This window comes from Orcinus orca, chromosome 10 (assembly GCF_937001465.1).
Source record: "Orcinus orca chromosome 10, mOrcOrc1.1, whole genome shotgun sequence".
NCBI classification, from domain to species: Eukaryota; Metazoa; Chordata; class Mammalia; order Artiodactyla; family Delphinidae; genus Orcinus; species Orcinus orca.
Window position 1 is genome coordinate 7,145,642 of NC_064568.1, and position 20,965 is coordinate 7,166,606.

Here is a 20,965-nt window from a genome sequence, read left to right on the forward strand (position 1 = left end):
TGGAAAAGCACCTTGTGTTTCTTAGTTTATCCATCATGTTCACCTTTATTCAACTTTCTCTATCTCAGTCTCCACTGTCCCACCTTTGCCCCCATCACCCAGGGCCAAAGCCTCCTTCCCTGGGTCCAGAGCCCTCCCTCCCTCCCTTCCTCCCACTCTGGGCAGGGCCCCGGTCTGGAAAAGGGGGATCCCTGGCTCCCAAAGGGGTTTCTGTCCCCCCACCCCCTCTGCAGCCACCTCCCACTCAGAGCTGCCATGTCTCCTGCCTCCCCAACCCCTGTCCCAACCTCTCTGGCCTGGACTGGAGCACGTGCAGACGACTCTTCTCTGGAATTTCGGAGAGAGGAAGTGGGACGATCCCCCACTCACAACAGCACTGAGGTCAGAGGAGTTCTCAGGAAAGAGTGACTCTCCCTGGGGGCTCTGAGGGAGAGAACCCTCAAGCATAAGCATGAGGAAGAGACTGGACCCTGGGGGAACGTGGGGAACGGGCTGGGACAGTGAGTGTGATGCCCCGCTCCCGGGCTGGGAGGTAGCGTAAGGCTTTGTGGCCAGTGGCCCCTAGGAGGCATCCAACGATTCCAGGGTAGAAGCCTCATTCGGGGCTTCCAGCCAGTGCCCCTAGGCCTGCGGCCACAGACATCTGGACTGCGGTGAGCTCTGCTCAGCCTTGATCGGCAAGTTTGGCGGCCTCGCGTTCCAGCTGGCGGCACAGCTCCACGCGACTCCGCAGGCACGGCCGGGCCGCGAGGCGGCCCCAGCTGGTGGCTTGAGTAGAAGTCCGCGCGTCCAGCGCCCGCAGCAGGCGCGGCAGGTCTTGAAGCAGGCGGTAGCGGGGCAGGGCGCGCAGGGGCGGAGGAATGTCGCCTTTGGCGCAGAGGCGACTGAAGTAAGCGAGCAGCGGCAGCGGGCGCGGGGCGGCGCGGAGCAGGGTGTGCAGGGGTGCGGCGCGGGCATCCGGGCCGCCGGCGGGGCTCGGGCTGGCGCAGCTCCACAGCAGCAGCACGGTGCCCCGCTCCCGCGCCACGCGCGCCCGTGCCGCCCAGAGCCACGGCAGCGGGCCCACGCGCGCCACCCGCGTGCCCTCCCACAGGTCCACGATCACGTCGCGCCCGCCGCCCAGCGCGGCCCGCAGCAGTTCAGCCAGCGCTCCCACCAGGCGCCGCTGCGCCTCGGAGTCCGCCACGTGCAGGAGCAGCACCGGCCGCGCTCGACCTGGGCCTGGGGGTGGGAGCAACAGATGAACAGGGTGGGGGGCTACGGGACAGCCCAGCCCTTTCCTCCCAGGCCTCCGCGCTACATGATAGGGTTAACTCCACCACCCCCGCCTTTCTTCATCTGCGCTGGGGATGGGTACCGAAGGCAGCTTTAGCCTACAGGCCTATAGGGCGCCTTTGGGCTAATTAGATAAAGGTGCCCAGGAAGAGGAGAGGGCTAGGGCGCCAGGTGCAGCGCAGGCTGGATTTCCGCGCCACTAGCGTCTGGCCTAGAGACTGGTGCAGTGAACCACCTGCAGGACCTTTGCCCTGCCTTAACCATTCCTTCCCACTAGGGGGCATAAGACTCACCGCCTTGGGTAACAGAGAGGGGGGTGCAGCGGCAGGGACAAGGCTCTTTCGGAAGGGAGCCTGGGCGGGGGAGGGATGGGGGCAACTGGCCTAGGAGCCAAGGAAGTCTGAATCCCCAGGTTACCCCCAGTGAGCTTACCTGACAGTGGGCGCTGGCAGGTGAGCACCAGAACAACACCCAGTAGGGTGGTGAAGGCCAGCAGTACCAGGATCAAGAGCCCCAGGAGCCTATGAGAGACTGAGCCAAGAAGGGTGAGGCCAAGCCCGGCTCCTCAGTGCCCAACCTCCCTCTCACTCCCCCTCCCCCTCCCAAGAACTCACCATCCGGACACAGGAGGTGCTTCCAGGCAAACTGGACATCTGACCTCCACACCTGAGGGCACAGAGCCCCCCAATCCCTGTAAGCCAGGGTAAACCCTCCTCCCAGGGGAAGTTGAATAAGGCATGGGGATAGTGAAGGGGAATCCCTCTGGATAGGGAATTCCTCCAGCACAGGGTTTGTGTCTGGTCCAGCTCTGGCTGGGCACAGAACAAGGTCAAGAGTGGCAAACTCAGAAAGTAAACCCAGGGACTTCCCTGGCGGTCCAGTGGTTAAGACTTTGCCTTCCAATGCAGGGGGTGCGGGTTCAATCCTGGTCAGTGAGCTAAGATCCCACATGCCTCAGGACCAAAATACCAAAACATAAAACAGAAGCAATATTGTAACAAATTCAATAAAGACTTTAAAAAAATGGTCCACATCAAAAAAGAAAGAAAGAAAGTAAACCCAAAGTTAACCAGAGCATCCATGAGGACGTGGAAGGCACAGGCCCTGACTGAAGTAATCAGACACCACTGAGCTCCAGCCCATGATCACCATGCCTGAATGTGGAAACAAAGCACCAGGTTTTCTGATTTTTTTCAAGAGACGCCAGAAATCAACTTTTTAAAATGTGACATCTCCCAATATTTAAGTGGTGGCAACTAATTCCAATTTTGAACACCGTGCTGGCCAAGTCAAACATTTTTATGGACTGGATTTGCCCCATGTGTCACCTGTGGTATAGATGACAGGGGAGTATATGCAGCAGAGTGAGGGCAGGATTCCTTACCAGGACACAGCCCCCTGGCCTCAGGAAGGGAACGATGAGGTCTAGTGTCACTGAGCTTGAGCCCTGAGTCTGTGGGAAAAAAGAGCAGAATGACTGTCCCCATAGAGGCAGATCTGGCTCTGTCCAGCCCCTGAGTCTTTGCCCATTGCTGTGTTCCTCCTCTACCCACCACCCCTACCCAAACCCTACCCAGGCTTAGGGCCAAGTGCCACCCCTGACAAGAAGCCTTCCCAGGCTTCATTCCCAGATCCCGCTGATCATTCCCAGATCTGAACTGCTGCACAGATAAACATTAATCAGGCAATCAGGCACTCATCAACAAACATACTCTGGGTGCCTACTCTGTGTCAGCCCCTGAGGAGACAAGGCGGGCATGGACATTGTCTCTGTCCTCTAGCAGCTCACAAACCAGGAGGCTAATTATATGCTGCCTCCCTTCTCTGTTCTGCGCACCTGAAGGGGCAGCTTGTCCATTGGAAAGAACGTAAGTTGTAGAGTCAGGAGACCACAGCTAACAAAGTCAGGCTTAACTATTGCCTTTGTGGTTCCTAGCTGTGGGATCTTTGCATGGAGAGAGACTTCCTTTCTCCTTGAGCCTCAGTTTCTTCAACTGTGTGTGATAGATAATAATCCTTGTTTTACTGGGTTACTGAAAGCATCAAATGGGAATATGCAGGTGAACCCCCTTTATAATACAAAGTACAGGGACTTCCCTGGTGGTCCAGTGGGTAAGACTCCACGCTCCCAATGCAGGGGGACCGGGTTCCATCCCTAGTCAGGAAACTAGATCCTGCATGCAGGCAACTAAAAGTCTGCATGCCACAACTAACAGTTCGCAGGCCGCAACTAAGAAGTCCGCATGCTGCAACTAAAAGATCCCATGTGCCGCAACTAAGACACGGCACAGCCAAAATAAATAAATAAATAAATATTAAAAAATACACAGTGCAATGTGTATTCATTTAGTAGTAGCAGCTGTTATTACATTATGGACTCCTTAGGGGCAGACTGTGTTATATACTTTTCTTGTATCTCCCAGGGCCTAATACAGAGTGGGAACAGAGTAGGCACTCAATAAATGCATGCTGAACTGACTGCCATCTGTCTACAGGCAAGGATGTGGCTTCACCCTGTGCTCTGGGTGCTGGTTAGAGAGTTGATCAGTCTCCACCCTTTGGGAACACCCTCCACCACCTACCCCATACCCCAGCCCTGCCCCAGACCCCATTCTCCAGCCAGCTGTGAGCAGGTGCCGATGCAGTAGCTCTCAAATCGTGGTTAAACTCAATGACGTTCTCAGCTCACAAAAATAAATGAGTCCATGGATTTAGCTCTCAATTTTAAGTTATCCCACATGACTTTGTCGTAAATCTTAAGCATGGTTTCGACTTAAATCTTAAGCATTTCCTACCACCTGTAGGCTTGGGAGCCCTCACAGAATACAAAACAAATAAACAAGCTGCATGTAAGTAAGAAAGAACTGAAACAAGCTAGCTATGCTTAGTCAGCTTGGTGCTGTGGTTTTGCGGATATATTTGATGGTGGTTTTTATGTCAGATACACAGAAGAGAGTCTGCTAGTCAAACTGCTGTTAGTTCACATGATAGAGTTAAATCTGTCAGTAGTTTACAGTATTCTGCGAAGAGCACTTCAGCTTCCTGGGGCTCTGCCTCCCAAAGATAGAGAACGTCTGCCAGGAGCCTTGTGGAGGAAGGCAGGAGAGTAGTGGTAGAGGACAGCTGGTTCAAGAGAAGGCATCAATATAAAATGTGGTGGGAGTTCAAGTGGGCCAGAGAACAGCTGGGAGTGGGAGGGCCAGTCTCTTGTCTCTGTTTATCCCTGTAGGTTCAAAATCAAAAAGGATTAGAGGGACTTCCCTGGTGGCGCAGTGGTTAAGAATCCGCCTGCCAATGCAAGGAACACAGGTTCGAGCTCTGGTCTGAGAAGATCCCACATGCTGCGGAGCAACTAAGCCCGTGAGCCACAACTACTGAGCCCATAAGCCACAACTACTGAGCCCACTCGCCACGACTAGAGAAAACCCACGCACAGCAACGAAGATCCAACACAGCCAAAAAAATAAAAAATAAAAATAAATTTATAAAAAAAAGAAAAGAAAAGGATTAGAAACTGCTCCACTGAAGACCCCAATGACTGGCAGAGGAGGCAGCTGAACAAAGGCTGGCCAAGTAAATAAATAACCAGATGTTGTAAGAGATTTGCTTGCCTCCACCTGCTGTGCTCTAATCAAGAGGTTCTAGAGGGGGCCAAGCCCTGGCTAGGCCATACCTGGCTGACGTTGTACACAGGGGGCACCATGCTGTCCTGCCCCAAGCCTGAGTGGCTCCAGGCAGCACTGAAGGTGGCGGGCATCCTTGAGGAGAAGTGAAGGACCAGCTGCTGGGCCTGGGTATCCATGCTCACGTTCCAGGATGGGGCTGCCAGGGGGTAGGAAAGGGCATCATGTAATAGATGATGGTTTGTGGGAGGTAATAGAAGCCGGGCTGCAGTTAACAGAGAAGTCAGGGCAGGGATAGAATTTGGCTTTGCCGCAGTTGCATGAGGGTGAAATGGTGGGAAGGGGTCCCAGCCAGGGTCACTTATTGGCTCACCGAATGTCTGGTGGGGGCATTCAACGTGGCTGCTGTTTCCAAAAGAGAACTGAGAAATCCAAGAATGGCAAGTCAGCAAGCTCCAGGCACCATGCACACCCTTCCCCCTCCTGTGTTGCCCATGCTTGTACCTTGAAGCAGAGCTGAGGGTGCAAGTCCACCTTCTCCAAGACATACCACTGTGGTGGGAGAAGGGAGTTAGGGAGCAGGGCCCTGGGCCCCAGCCCTGCCCACCCAGGTCCTAGGGAGGCCGTCTCACCCCCTCTGACTCTCGAGCCATGGCGTTGGGGACGTCTTCGCAGAGGGTGTGCCAGCCCCGCCTCTGGCAGAGGGAGGCGTCCAGCTTCAGTGGGCAGCGGAGTGTCAGGGCCATGACCATCTGACTGTGCTGGCTGTGGTCAGTAAAGTTCACCGACTCCCAGAAGTCCGAGCCATCTGGGCAGGCAGCAGGGGCAGAGAGTGAGGCCCAGAGTGAGGCCCAGGAGGCCTGAGCCCCATCCCCAGGGCATCGGGAGATGATATTTGTGAGGGAGCCTGGCACAGCCCTGGTTTGCCTAGGTGCCTGATAAACGAGCATGCCTCCTCCTGCCCCTCCTGTTGCCTCTTCTATTTAGCTGTCTCCTCTCCTTCCTGCACCTCCATTCTGGCCAACTCCTTGCTGCTCCCCAAACTCCAAATCTTCATATCTTTGCTTATGTTCCTCTCAGAATCAGGAATGCTTTCCCCTCCCTTCTCTCCTTTCTAAATCCTGCGCATTTTCTGAGCCCAGCTCAGATGTTACTCCCTTTAGGAGACCTTTTCTACTCATGGACAGCCGTCATGGGCTTCTCCCTCCCCTGAGTTCACGCCTTACAGCCTATTCCTTAATTACAACCCTGCCCTGGACCATAGGATGCTTTGAGCTATTCATTTGTCATGTTTGAGAATCCTGTCTCTGCAAGCTGGGCTCAACAGTATGCATAGATGTCACCAACCACTTTCGCATATAATATTGAACTCCAGCCTCATAAGGAGTTGGAAAGTGAGGCAGGGCAAGTATCATTAGTTTACAGATGAGGAAACTGAGGCTCGGAGAAGAATGAGTGGCAGTGTTGGGATGTGAGCCCAGGCCCTCTGGTCCACCTTCTTAGGACATTACCTCCTGGGGTGGATATTTCTGAACAGTGCTAGTACAATGTTCAATGCTCTGATTTATTGGCAGGCTGATTGCTAGACATGGTAGCCCATGACTTGCCCCCACTGACTCCAGAGAAAGTGCCTGCATGCCTTCTGGGGACCTTCTCCAACGCAGGTGTAGAGGGTGTGCAAGTGCGTGTGTGTGTATGTGCATGTACGTGTACGTTTGCGGGGGAGAGAGAGACAGAGAGAAGCTGTGCGTGCACAAGAGTCACATGAGTAGCACTCACAGGCTTCAGGCCAGCTCTGGAAGGGACACTTTTTGTGCCTCACCGTGTCTTCTTGCAGGTAGGACACCTGTGGGGACAGGGGAGCAGGGAAGAAGGGTCAGAGGAATGGCTTTCCCTACATCACTCAGACTTGAAACTCATTCTGGCTTGACCTTGCCCAGATGCAAGCTGCCTGAGCTGGCAGGGCACCGAGGAGGGGAAGAAGTGTGGGGTGTGGGCAACGGTGGGTGGCACTTGGCACTCAGGGAGGAACCCCAGACTATAGGAGCAAGATCAGTGGGTGAGGGGCTGAGTCCATTTTTCCTGGAGAGGAAAACGTATCCCCACAAAAAGGCAAATCATGAGGTCCACATTCCTCAACTTTGGCCTTCCCTGGCCTCCACTCTCAGCGATTCCTAAGGCGCTGAGTGTCCCATAGGGCCCCTCCCTCTGAAAGCCCAACACCCAATGTTATCCCCCTGGCAGGTGCTCCCCGCTCCAGGTCTCTGCCTGCACCCTTCCTTTTGTCTCCTCCTGGGTGACAAGGCCTCCGCCTTTCCTGTCTAGCCCAAAGGAGTCTTAATGCTAGGCACCTCAGTCTTACAAGGAGAGGAGGAGGACTTCCACGCAGGGCTAGTGGGGATGAGACTTCTGGGGCCATATGGAGCCTTGCAGTGGCCACGAGCCCCCACTGTGACAGCTCAGAACACCCAGTGAAGGCAGCTGTCTATCCTGCCTCTGTGGGCTGAGGCCGGGTCTCGACAAAGGCAAGCTGGGTCTGGGTGGGGCTGAGGTTGGACTCACCCCCAGGAATGTGCCATGGTCAGCAGGACACCTCCATCCCTGGCTCTGTGTGTGGCTCACTGTCAGGCTGGCACCAGTCTTCCCTAGCATCTCGTTAACACCAGCCCTTTTAAAACCTGACTTAGTGGAGATATGCTTGACCAATGGTGCTATCTGGGTGGCCTAGGAGTGAAGCCATGGACCACCCACACCTTCTCCTCTGCTCACCTCGATGCACAGACAGGGCAGAAGGAATTCATAAGGCAGGTCTACAGTGCAGCCCCCAGACACAATTTTCTGTGGACAAAGCAGCAAAGGAAGAGAAGAAGAGGGGCCTGAGAAAGAGCAGAGGCACCCTGGAAAACGGCAGGAGAAAACTGGGACCGTGGTCACCACATACCCTACTTTTCCTCTTATCTGAGACATTTCTTCCTCTGAGAAATTTCTTCTCAGGGCGTCTCTGCCCTGTAATCTGACCATCTGCTCTAGGTGTCTCAATATATGGAATGAGGGGAGTGGGGAGGAGATGGGGAAAGGAATATACATTTATTGAGCCCCTACTAAATGCCAGGGAGGGTGCTAGGTGCTAGAAGCACCAACTCAATTAATTAAATGCTAGCATCATGGTGATCTTGGGAGGCATCATCGCCATTTTAAATGTGGAGAACTGAGGGACTCGGGTACAGCATCAGTCCCCTCAAATGGCACCAACTGTATACAAGGGCATCCGTGACAACTGGAGGTTGAAGTGGAGTGTCAGGGCCTAGGCCGGAAGAATAGGGGACATCTCATTCTCTGAGGAGCAGTGACAAAAGGGAGGGAGATGGAAGGGTACCAAGACAGATGTGACCATTTTGTTATTTTCTCAGGAGAACAGCTTCTTGGGGGAACTGAAAAGTCCTCTTAATGCAACCTGAATCTCACTGAGGGTCCTCTCACTGGGGGTAAGTGCCATATCCATTTCTCTGCTAGGCATTCATGGCTGCCCCAGGTCTCTGCCTGCCCTCTCCATCCTCTCCCGCCAGGAGACAAGGCCCCCTAGTTCTCTGCCTAGACCAAAGAAGTCTTCATGCTAGGCACTTCAGACTTGTAAGGAAGTCTTGGACAATCACCACCTCTCTCTGGTACTCAGTCTCCCCATCTGTATAATGGGTAGGTCCTTTCACTCCAGCCCTGTGTGATTTGGCTTTTACAGGCAGATGGCCCTCCATACCTGGGCATCAAAGGGACGGCTCAGCTCCTCACACTCCAGTGCCCACTGGTGGCAAAGACGCACACTGACCTCAGGGCCTGGAGGAATGGTCACTTGAATAACCCGTGCCTCAGGCAGCAAGTCAAAGGAGAACTCAGGCCCTGGGGAGAAGGGGGACTTGGTGGCCTTGTCTTTTCGCCTTAGCACAGGTACCACTACTTGGCTCCACCATCTCCAGTCACACGATGTGCCTACCTCCAAGCCTTTGTGAGCCACGTTTGGAGAGAACTTCCCCTTTCTCTGGATCTGCAGGTTGGGTTCTTTTGGAACGCAGCCCCTTGTGGGAGGTGTCTGGGGAGGGGACGGAGATGTGATGGCCTTTCTCAGACAGGCAACGGCTACTTAGCAGCTTCCTCTGCAGGCAGAGAGCAAGGCTGGGCTGGCCTCAGGCCAGGAATCAGGAACTCTGGCTTCTATTCCTGTCTCTGGAATCCAGGGCACCACAGGCAAGCTGCTCAACCTTTAAGGCTCAGTGTCCCTAACTGTGTAATGGACAGAATAGTCTTCTTGAGTCCACTCTTTCCAACTCTCTTTTATGGCTGGAGAACAGAATGAGAAGCCAGAAAGAGAAGGGCTGTGGGGTGTAGGGAAGGGCTGGAACTGACAGGGAGAGTACCTGAGCAGATGCTGGCATCGTGTGCCTCCTACAGAACCGGAACTTGTAAGACTTTTTGGATTTCTGCACCAGGAGGTGCAGCCAGTCCCACTGAAGACCTGCACAGGGAATGACACATTTACTATCCAGCCCTTCACGGCCCCTCCGCTACCTGGAGATGTGACCCAGTGTTGGACAGTCAGTCATTTTAGATCAGGGAGGGTAATGATCGCAAACTTCTTTAGTCCTAAGTTATGATACAATCAAAAAAGCTTTTTCTCTTCTTAAGTAGAGAAAAACTATGTATATACAAAGACGTTCATGGTAGCATTATATATAACAGTGAACAATTAAAAACTGTCAATTCTTAAGCAGTGTGTGGGCATTTAGTATGCCCCAGGCACTGAGCTAGGCAATGAAAATGTAGAGTTGAATAAGACAGATCTTACTTTACAGATAGAAGGTAAAAATAGTAAACTCATAGAACTAAACCATTTTAATCCCAAGAATTGGTACCAGCTGAAAGGAGAAACACCTTCACAAAACGATACAACTGAACTCACAAATATCAGTCATGGTGTGTGCCATTTTAGGAGGGCCTAATTCTCTGCTGAGGTTGACAACAGGACAAACATCTTTTCTAGTAGGATAAGTTTTACTAGCGTCAGCCTAGGGGCCCCCCCAAATTCCCCCAATTCCAATCTCCACTAAGAATGGCCCAAAGGACTGTTTCTCATACCCGAAGGATCTGACACCAGATGCAGGCACCAACAGCAGGGACAGTGGCAGAGCCAAGCACGCCAAGGCTTTGGGGAGGGGGGAAAGGCCGATAGGGTATGGCGAGGAATCTGGGCAGATCTTCCTGTGAAAGATGAAAAGGAAATCAAATGGTAAGGTCCCAGGAGTTCCCTCCTGCCTCAGAAAAGTTGGACTTGAGGCTGAGCTCTGCCACTTACATCCTGGCCGACTGAGCTGGGGCAAGTTACAGACTCCTCTAAGTCTCAGCTTCATCATTCATAAAGCGGAGCTGCTGTCAAGATCAAGTAACATAATGCGTGGGAAAATGCCTTACGAAGTATAATAAAATGTACCCTAAAACAGGAAGGATCATTGTTGTATTACTGACTGCTGAGGGACCAATTAAGGGAGAGTGCCTGGAGACTTACCTGGCTCTCATTTAATCCTCCCCACAGCTCAGGGACAGCTGTTTTCATTGTATAATCATTTCTACCGTGCTGCTATACCCCTCAGAAACCGTGCACTGCCTGAAGCCATGCATGGAGTATGTGGCAGAATTACAACGCAAATCCAGGCTCACCTTGTGTTTTTTCTTTGATACTATGCTACTTCCCAGGTTGAGAACCAAAAATTAGAATGGAAGAATGGGGAAGAGGAGCAGGGCAGGGAATGAGACTCACCAGTGAAACTGTCATCCTGAAGGCACAGGGCCCAGTAGGGAAAAGAAAGGACAGAAGTATAATTAGTAGGTATTCCCACAAGGAGCATTCTCCCTGGGGTGTTTGCCTCACATCACCTAATTTCGGGGTCTGCAGAAGCCAATAGCCCATCCACTCTGGCTCTTTTCTTCCCAGCTCCACCCTGCCCAGGCCCTCAGTGCACCAGGACCTTGACTATCCATCCCTTCAAGACGACGTAGAGAATATACTGAGGCTGCCACCAGAGCTCAGGGACTTGGGTAGCAGGAAAGGACAGGTGGAGAGTGGGGAGCTGTACCAGCCTGTGCCAGCCAGGTGTCCCCACCCAGCAGCAGCAGGCACACCTTACCATGTGGGAGGCCAGCAGACAGAGGGTGCTCCAGCTGGGAAGGTAGGGGCAGCCAATACTAGCAGAGGCAGACAGGCCAAGGAGCAGCTGGACGAGAGGCAGGAGCAGGGCTGTCAGTCCGGGGCTCCCCATGGGCTTCCGAGGGATCAGGGTATCCAGAACATGGCTGCGCCTCCTGAAGGTGCGTGGCAGGGCCTTGCCGTGCAGCAGCAGGGAGTGCAGTGCCAGCAGGAGCCCTCGCCTCAGCCTGCCGCTGCCCCGCCCTGCCCCAAAGCTCCTCCTCAAGCTCAACCAGCCGGCCAGGCCACATTCCTTTTCCTCCAAGTGGAGGGACTGAAGGACACTTGCCCCCCAGAAAACCCTACTCCCCTACCTGGAGGGCAAGGGGGCTCCTGCTCTGGCAGAGAAATAACAGGCAAGAGGCCGGCACAGGGTCAGGGGGATGGATGGCGGCTGCACCCACTTCGTAACTCCTCCTACTCCTGCAACACCCTGCAGATCAGACCCGCCCCTTAGCGTGCTCCTGGCCTTGAATCTCCCCTGGACACGTACTTCATCCTCTCACTTAAAAGACTGACAGAGCCATGAAGCACTTCTCTGCAGTGGGTGCTGGAGACCGAGGTGACTGATGCACCACTCAGAGGTGGGCAGAACAAAAAAGCACGTAAACCTCACATGTCCCCCTGTGCATCCTGGCTCCCACCTGGCTGACTTCCAGGACTAGGGTCCAGCTTTCTCTCTCTACCTGTTGGCCAGTTCCAGCACTTCTGCCAAAGGGCCTCCAGCTTCAAGGATCCACTCATCAGTACAGTCTGCTCAGGAAGCCCCAGGTCTCATAGCTGAGCCCTGGAGCTGAGGGAGTGGGCCCCACGCATTGACCTGGTTTCCTGTGGTTTCCGACGCTGAAGAGGCTCCATTCTCTGCGGGGACCCTCCACGTCATCCCATGGCTTCCTCCTGCTCATGGAGCATTTGAACTGCTTCAGCCCTCACCTTGGTGACACACACCGTAGAAAGTTTGGGACACACCTACTGGGTGAAGGTATCTTGAGACTGTTATTATCCCTCTGCACTTTCAGTAGCTTGATCATACCTATCTTTAGGCCAATTCTAGTTCTTAAGTCTTTAGGTCCACTGTCTAAAGACCCCATTGTACCCATTATCCTAAAAATACCCTCTAGCTTTTGAGTTTCTTAGAAAGACCCTTTCTTATCTTTGTTTTTCCAGTGCCTAGCAATGGATGTCGTGAAATAGGTGCTCTGTAGTTGAATAAATGTAAATTATGATGTTTCATCTAAGCAGCAGTTTATCTATTTCACATTTCATAAGCACTTTCATATTTGATCCTCCTAACCACCTTACAAGACAGGTGATAATTATTCATTTCATAAAGAGAGAAATAAGGAAGCAGAAAGGAGAATGATTTGGTCAAGGTCTCTAGCCCAAGGAGCTCCAATTCTGCCATCCTCTCACAGTTCATTTCTCTTTCTACCATCCTTATGGCCTCTCCTCCCACTGCCTCATCCCCCTCTGCTTCTGGGAACCCAAAAGGGCCTGCCTGACACAGTTCTGTCTTTTGACCTTGAAGTCCATCACTGCAAACAAATCAGTAAGATGTGAAGGGAGAAAAGGGTGGTCTGGCCATACTAAAGACAGGTTAGGGAGTCTTCCCCCTAAATTTCACCTAGCCCACAATGGTTTAGATCTATACCGCTAATGTGTTTTCTAATGCTGGGGGCGTGAAGTGAGAAACTTGGCTCCATTCTAGAATACTTTTCTCTTTTGACTCCTTTTATCTTCTGATTTGATTCTCACAGTGAAAATACTTGGTTAACTGCTCCCTGACCCTGGCTAAGGTATGGTAGGAGAAGCAGAAAACAAATAACAGACACATACACACGAGAAATAAAGAACAGAAAGGGAAGAAAAGGACCACATAGAAAAGGCAGAGGAAGAAAGAAGAAAGGGGGAAAGGAGAGAGAAAAGGAGGTCTGTATTTTATTGTTTTGCTAGTTTGTTGTGGAGCCTGTTCCAAAAAGGATTTAAAATAAAAAGCACAGTGGGTAAATTCCAGCACACCCTGGGGAAGGGGGAGGGGGTCAGATCACAATTTGCTGAACTCCTATTATCAGGCTCTGGGCTGTGTGCTTTGCCCACATTATCTCATATTATTGGTACTACAACCCTTGAGGTCAGTCTTACTAAACATCTTACAGACTTGGAAACACTGGGAAGATTAAGTAACTTGTCCAAACAGAAAATGGAGAGCTGAGACTCACCCCTGTGTCTTTCTAGCTCTTTCTGTCAGAACACACTGCTTGGGGAGATCTGTGGTTTCTGGGCCCTGTAGTCCACAGAAGTACTAGAATGAGGGGACTTCCCTGGTGGTGCAGTGGATAAGACTGTGCTCCCAATGCAGGGGGCGTGGGTTCAATCCCTGGTCAGGGAGCTAGATCCCCACATGCATGCCATAACTAAGAGTTCTCATGCCACAACTAAGGAGCCCGCCTGCTGCAACTAAGACCCTGTGCAACCAAATAAATAAATATTTTTTGAAAAAAACAGATGTCATGAAGGGCTTTAAAAAAAAAAGTAGTACTAGACGGAACAATGTGATGAGTTGGTAGGATTAACAACATGGGGGGGAGAAATTGTAATAGTTGGAAAGAAAAAAGGATAGTAGGTCTTACGGGAGTGAGTCATCAGTGATCAGATTTCTAGGAGAGTAGGGATTGTTTGGCAAGTGTCAACAAGGGGGGAGTACTTCTGTGGCTGGAACAGGAGGGGGCCAACTGGAGTAAAGGCAACAGAGGTGTGTGGTAGGCCTGCAGCACAGAAGTCCTGTCCTTTTGGAAGGTGGCCAAGGCCTATCTCACCTGTGGTTTGTGTCTGAATGAGCTGATCCAGACTTCACTCTCCAGTAACCTTTACGTGGGGAGCAAGCCAGGCGCTCAGGAGGTCTTGGCAGGCCCCTACGCGTGCTCAGGTAGACAGTACACTGTGGGGTCCTTGGGCAGCCATTCTTCCTGACAAAGCCTTACCCGTGCATGGACGCTGAATGCAGCAGCGTCTCCAGGCTCTTCCTGTAATGCCAGATTCCCAAGGTCTGTTGCGGCAACTGTGCCTACTGTTTGGGCACCCTGGGCAAGAAGGTCCAACCAATTAGACCAACAAAAACCAAGAGTACACAAGTGTTCCTTTCTTATTCCTGCTCTTCCAGAAGGGATCAATCTCCAGAATATCGATGCAAGAAGTTATGCTTAAGAGAAGAGGAAGGGACCCCCAATCTGAGAGGGGAACACCAACACTGCTCATCAAGGGAAGGGACTTTGATATTTATTAAGCACCTACTATGTACTATACAGTTTATATACATTATTTTATTTAATCCTCACAACAACCCTGGGTGGTAGATGCTATGATCCCCATACGTTAGATAAAAACAGAGGCTCAAATATCTTGCTCAAGGCAAAAGGTAGCAAAATGCCTGGCTAGATTTCTAACCTGAGTCAGTGTAATATCAAAAACTGTTCTTTCCACTATACCACACTGCCTTTCCCATAGACTAGATGCTCACTAAGGGTTCTTCCAAGGCCTACACCCTCTAGCTCTGTAAACATCAGGGATTAATAACCATTCCTCACATTTGTATAGTGTTAGGGTTCTTAAAGCACCTTCACAAGATTTTACCTCATTTGATCTTCAAAACAATCCTGTGAATTTGGCAGGCCTGATCTTGGTACTTGAGCTTGTCTCCTCATCCAAATACAGTGCTCTTCCCACTAAATCAAGATCCCTTTCAAAGGGGATCTTGTTTACTTCAGGGAATACTACAACCATGAGGCAGGGGGAAAAAATGCTTGGAAAGCCCAAAAAGCAGAATCCCAACAAGCCAACAAGCAGAAAACTAAAATGAACCAAACGGCTCTCTTTTCGTGTTGACAATAATTTTCGGAATGGGTCTTTTCTTTTTTTAATTTTATTTATTTTTTGCTGCATTGGGTCTTTGTTGCTATGTGCGGGCTTTCTTTAGTTGTGGCGAGTGGGGACTACTCCTCGTTGTGGTGCCCGGGCTTCTCATTGCGGTGGCTACTCTTGTTGCAGATCACGGGCTCTAGGCGCGTGGGTTTCAGTAGTTGTAGCGCACGGGCTTAGTTGCTCTGTGGCATGTGGGATCTTCCCGGACTAGGGATCGAACGCATGTCCCCTGAATTGACAGGCGGATGCTCAACCACTGCACCATCAGGGAAGTCCCTTCATAATGGGTCTTGAAAAGCACTACAAGACTGTAAAGTACCATTCTAGTAATCAAATAAATTTTAAATTCTTTTTTTAATAATTATTTACATCCCGGTTCTTTAAAAATCAGCAATCTGTGCCTGGTGCACATAACTCCATTACCCACTCATTTCCATCTGCACCTCTCTGCTATCCAAATCCTACCCTTCACTCTAGTTCTTTGCTCTGACTTTAGGCTACAATAGCACAAGTTACTTCATTCAATAAATTCAGAGTGCACGATGCACATTAGGTAAAGAGCAAGGGGTGAGGAAAAGACATGTAAACTAGTAATTCTGTCAGTAGAAGAGATAAAATTAAAATGCCATGTGAATTCAAAGAACCCTCACTCCTTGAAGTGAAGTAGCCAGAAGGCTCCAGAATTACCGTATAAAACTAGGTCTTGAAAGATAAGTAATAAAGAAGTATAAAAGCAGAAAAGGAAAATTTTTAAGGAAACTGGGGAAACATGGAACCAATATGGGGATTCATAAGAGGTTTTCCTGACTGAGACAGACAGTGTGTGAGTGACAGTGTCAGGAGATAAATCAAGAGTGATGCACTGGAACCACACTTTGGAAATGTCTGAAAAGGATTAAGGAATTTTGGTTGTTCAAAAAATAATGGCACATCGGGCTTCCCTGGTGGCACAGTGGTTAAGAATCCGCCTGCCACTGCAGGGAGCAGGGGTTTGAGCCCTGGTCCGGGAAGATCCCACATGCCAAGAAGCAACTAAGCCCATGCGCCACAACTACTGAGCCTGTGCTCTAGAGCCCACAAGCCACAACTACTGAGCCCACATGCTACAACTACTGAAGCCGGCACACCTGCAGCCCGTGCTCCTCAACAAGAGAAGCCACCGCAACGAGAAGCCCGCACACCACAACAAAGAGCAGCCCCCGCTCGCCGCAACTAGAGAAAGCCCGCGCACAGCAACAAAGACCCAACGTAGCCAAAAATAAAGAAAGAAAAGAAAAAAATAATGGCACATAGTAGGGACTTGATGATCCAGAGCTGTATTCTTGGTATACTCACTTGCACACAGGGATGCAGGAAGAGGAATGAATATGAGGTAGAAGGCAAAGAGTTAAGTTTCGGACACACTGAGTTTGAAATGATAATCAGGACATCTAAAGGTTGGGTACCTAGAAGTACTGCCAGTACCTAATAGAGACTGAGTACACACCTAATGTTTTTGTTTTTATTTATTTTTGTTTGTGTTGGGTCTTCGTTGCTGCACGCGGGCTTTTCTCTAGTTGCAGCAAGCGGGGGCTACTCTTTGTTGCGGTGTGCGGGCTTCTCATTGCAGTGGCTTCTCTTGTGGAGCATGGGCTCTAGGCTCGCAGGCTTCAGTAGTTGTAGCGCACGCACTTAGTTGCTCCGAGGCATGTGGGATCTTCTCGGACCAGGGCTCCAATCCGTGTCCCCTGCATTGGCAGGCGGATTCTTAACCACTGCGCCACCAGGGAAGCCCAACACACATCTTTCATGCAATAAATATGTACCATGTCAGACTTTTATGTGTGAAAGGGCCTTTAGTTCACAGATCTCTTTCCCTTTTTTTTTTTTTTTGCGGTATGCGGGCCTCTCACTGTTGTGGCCTCTCCCGTTGCGGAGCACAGGCTCCGGACACACAGGCTCAGCGGCCATGGCTCACGGTCCCAGCCACTCTGCGGCATGTGGGATCTTCCCGGACATGGGCACGAACCCGTGTCCCCTGCATTGGCAGGCGGACTCTCAACCACTGCGCCACCAGGGAAGCCCCCCACTACTATTTTTAACTTCTCTGCTCCACACCAGACATACTGTGTTCATTAGTTGTTTCAAATGGATATTTCGTTTCACCTAGATTGCAAATTTTTTATATGCAGGATACTTTAAAATTCTTTTGGATACCATAAAACAGTATTAGACACATAACTAACACTGTTAACACTGAATGATAAACATGAATATCCAACCAAAAGACGAACCCATAACCCAGGCTGGATAAATGAGAACGGACCATTTGAGAGGTGGAGGTTAAATGTATGGCCCACAGTAGTTCCTGCCAATCAGCTGCAGGGTTGCAACTATGACTTAAGTTCCCTATGTCCAGTTCACTTCCCCACCGCCACTGCCAGGTTTCTCGGGGAGCCTCTACGTACCTCCTAGTGACTAAGGCCACTCAAACAACACACTTTTCACACTCTATCAGATGTCGAACACAAAGCACAGGGGGGACAAGGCAGTTGTAACTTTATTGAGGTTCTTTTTAATTAAAACGCTTCACAGTAGAGACCACAGCCTGCAAGGGGAGCAGCCTCTCAAATGTTTCCTGCCCCATGACTCATAGATTGAAGTAGAATGTGATTTATTCCCTATCTCCTCCAGTCTCGGTGGCTAAGGGGTGATGGATGGAAGCAGAGAGAATGACCAAAAAGAGGCAAGGATGAAAAACTCAGAAGGATCTCAACTTTAACCAGCTGAAATTTGTTTCACAGCTGCTGATCACCCAGTTCCACCAACCAGGAGTAAATTAAACATAGTTTTGCTACCAGCTGATGGCAACAGAAGGAGCTTTGCAGAACTTGGACCTAGTTTGCACTAGTTGTCAACATCGCAGCTGCCAAAATCACCGAAGGAGGTTTTAGAACAGCTCCTCTACCCTCTCACTCCACTGGATGGGAGGCCCAGGCTTCACCTCACACAGTAGTTCATCAAGCAGGCTTCATTTACGCTTCTTCTCCTGTGTGCTGGTGAACCAAGAGTCTAGGAGCTTCTTGCTGTAGTATAACTGCCAGGCATGCACTTGGACCACCAGCACCAACACCAGATACATGACGGAGACGGCAGAAAAACCAAAGAGGAAGCGGTAGGCCTTGCCATGGCGGTAGAGCTGCTGTGCAGCAGGGAACATCTCCATGCTGCCATATATGAGGGGAGCGATGGAAAAGAGCCCCATGCTGATCATGGAGAGCACCAGGTAGCTAATGTTGTTGCGGGGGAAGGAGAGGAGGCCCAAGAGGGAGGGCACAATGCTCAGCAAATAGGGGTACTCCCACTGATAGGGCATGGCCACCTGATCATGCGACAAGAGCCTCAGGTGCCCCACGCTCATCTTGGCAACCAGCAGCAGCCATATGATCAGATGCACGTAGATCAGCTTCTTGATTTCATACTTGAGGGTCACACTGTGGGGCAGAGCAGAGGGAGAAGTACCTTTCATTCAAAATTTTCTGACCACCAACTCTATGTCAGGCAACTATACTGGACACTGGGAAACAGACGTGAATAAGGTATAGTTCCTGCCTGGAGGCTGGGAACAAGGTACACAGGAAGAAAAAAGCAATTAGAAAACGAACTGGAAAAACTCTAGTAAATCTATGTTGCAAAATATATGGAATCACAGGAAGGAGTAATGAATTCTGATTGAGATGAGTTGACTGAGAAGGCTGTCTGGACAAGGGTGTTATCTGAGCTAGGCTCTGAGACGTGGGTGGAGATGGACATTCCAAGCAGAGGTAACAGCATGCAGGCAAAAAGGCATAAGCATTTGTGTTCCAGGAGAGCAAATGGTTGGGTGTGGAAGGACTACAATGTGGTGGAGAGGGGAGTAGCAGGATATGAAGTTGCAAAGACTATCACTGAGTCACTTTAAAGACAGAAGAGTAACTCAGGGCTGTGTTTACAAAGAGAACTCTGGGGAATTCCCTGGCGGTCCAGTGGTTAGAAATCTGGTTTTCACTGCCAAGGCCACAGGTTCAATCCCTGGTCGGGCAACTAAGGTCCTGCAAGCCCCATGGCGTGGCCAAAAAAAAAAATGAAAGGCAACTCTGACTGTGGCATAGGAGGATAGCCTATGGAAGGAGGTATTGGCAGCAAGGAAACCAACTCAGGCTGCCCGTACTTCTCCAGCTAGAGTACATTTTTCATCTAAAGTAAGGATATTTTCTCTTATTCTTTGAATTCTCTCAGGTCCTAAATATATCCCCTTCACGCCTTCATAGAGTAGACTTTCTGCTCTAGACAGGCATGAAAACACTGGCTTGAGTTGTGAGGTGCCCTTTAGACAAGGGTCTAAGGATAAGAATAAAAGGTTTCAAAGAGCTTCTCATTCTTTAAAACTCTGGAGAAAAAGACGTGGAAAAGATTCAGGGAAATTTCAATGGATTTAAGTAAGAAAATCTCTAAAAAATTTTTATTTTTAAAAATATTCATTATAGAAAGTGCAGAAAGGTGGGGCGGTAGGGGAATCAGTCACTTGTAGACTTGAAGCTCCATGAAGGCAGGGACCAGTTTTGTTTGTTTGTCAATAGACTTTTTTATTGAAGGTATAACATGAATACAAAGACCAGGGCTGCTTTCGCTATTCTATCCTCAGGGCCTAGCACAATGCTTGATGGGTGGAAGCTCAATAAATATTTGTTGAACGAATAAACGAATGTAGAAATATCCCTTATGTGGGGGGGGGGGTTCATAAAACTCATTTGACGCAGAGTTAAGTCTGGACTTCAAGGTCCAAATCCCCAAAACGACCCAAAATATAACAGCTACCGCGTACTGGACAGACTTATGTGCTAGATCTTATGCTACGCTCTTTATGCGATTATTGGCTCACTAATTCATCACCAAGACCGAAAAGGTAGATTAATTTTCCCTTGCCAGATAAGCAAACTGAGGCTCAATTAGAAATCAGGTTCCCGACATCAGAGAGCGGGGCCAGCATCGCCGAGACACCGGAGCCCAAGCGGGGCCGGACCCCTCAAGGCACAGCGGGATCAATGGGTGGAACTCACAGGAGCTACGGGGCTTCCCGGGATTGGGGGCCGGCCCCGGGCCGTCGCAGGAGGAGGGGACTTGGCAGGTGCGCGAGAGCGGGCTGGGGAGCAAGACCCTGAGGCCGGGCCGGCGTCGCGTCCCAGGCCCTGCGAGCTCCTCGCCTCACTTCATACCTCATCTGGTAGTGCGTGGCGACGCGCTCCCGGTGCTGAAAGTCGCTGCCGTCGGTGCCGGCCGCTCGCGGGCCTGCCCGAGACGCCATCTTCCCTGCCCAGAGCCCTGGAGCCCCTCACGCCAACCAGCTGCAGCTACTAGAGCGCTAACATGCCTGCCAACCCTAAGCGCGTCGCCTCAGTTCCGCCCACCCAACAGCCGAGCGGTTCTGTGAGGACAACTTCCGGCCTCTCTGTCTCCGGAGGACCGACTCTGTAGTCACGTCCCTGCGCACGCGCACACATAAGCACACGCTTTTCTTCTAGGCCCCGCCCTGTTCGTCTCTCCCCAGCATTTGGAGCGCGCAGAAAATTAAACCGTAGCGCGTGTTTCTTTTTGCCAAGGTCGGGAGCTGATACTCCAGCCTCTCGAGCACTTACACTTTCTTTAACTCTAATTCGATTTTAAGACGTCTCTGTTCCCACTTCACAGATGGAGAAACTGATGCCTGGAAGGGATCTGTGACTTTCCCAAGAGCGTGCATCTTTCACACTCAAAGTCTCAAAGTATCTCCCCACAGATTAATCTTTGCAAGAAGAAACGGTAACTTTACAGTGGAGAAACCTGGCACTCACCCCCTTAACTAAGTAATCAAGTTAACTTGCCCAGGAGTGAGACAAACTGACTCCTTATGCCTCCTGCT

The 20,965-nt window shown here is 50.8% G+C and overlaps 2 protein-coding genes across 17 annotated transcripts; both read right to left on the bottom strand.

Moving 5' to 3' along the window:
- Nucleotides 1-149: 149 nt before the first annotated feature.
- Nucleotides 150-16,648, bottom strand: IL17RE (interleukin 17 receptor E). 15 transcript variants are annotated; one of them, XM_012534809.3, is made up of 16 exons: nt 11,072-16,621; nt 10,705-10,720; nt 10,026-10,148; nt 9,308-9,405; nt 8,887-9,046; nt 8,653-8,792; nt 7,668-7,736; nt 6,678-6,744; nt 5,531-5,706; nt 5,403-5,450; nt 5,272-5,320; nt 4,949-5,097; nt 2,660-2,728; nt 1,890-1,941; nt 1,708-1,806; nt 155-1,221 (listed from the first exon to the last, which is right to left on the bottom strand). In XM_012534809.3, exons 1-16 carry the CDS (start codon nt 11,201-11,203, stop codon nt 665-667), a joined length of 2,004 nt encoding a protein of 667 aa, XP_012390263.1. In that variant the 5' UTR covers nt 11,204-16,621; the 3' UTR covers nt 155-664. The 15 variants fall into 15 exon arrangements, with proteins under 15 accessions (XP_033293201.1, XP_033293219.1, XP_033293207.1 ...); XM_033437312.2 differs by having other exon boundaries at nt 152-1,221; nt 4,949-5,320; nt 11,072-16,635; XM_033437315.2 differs by having other exon boundaries at nt 154-1,221; nt 8,653-8,982; nt 11,072-16,629.
- A 921-nt stretch (nt 16,649-17,569) lies between these two features.
- JAGN1 (jagunal homolog 1) lies at nt 17,570-20,515 on the bottom strand. 2 transcript variants are annotated; one of them, XM_004274817.3, is made up of 2 exons: nt 20,283-20,515; nt 17,570-18,521 (listed from the first exon to the last, which is right to left on the bottom strand). In XM_004274817.3, the coding sequence occupies exons 1-2, from the start codon at nt 20,369-20,371 to the stop codon at nt 18,059-18,061; spliced, it is 552 nt and encodes a 183-aa protein (XP_004274865.1). In that variant the 5' UTR covers nt 20,372-20,515; the 3' UTR covers nt 17,570-18,058. The 2 variants fall into 2 exon arrangements, with proteins under 2 accessions (XP_004274865.1, XP_033293233.1); XM_033437342.2 differs by lacking the exon at nt 20,283-20,515 and adding an exon at nt 20,127-20,276.
- Nucleotides 20,516-20,965: the final 450 nt, after the last annotated feature.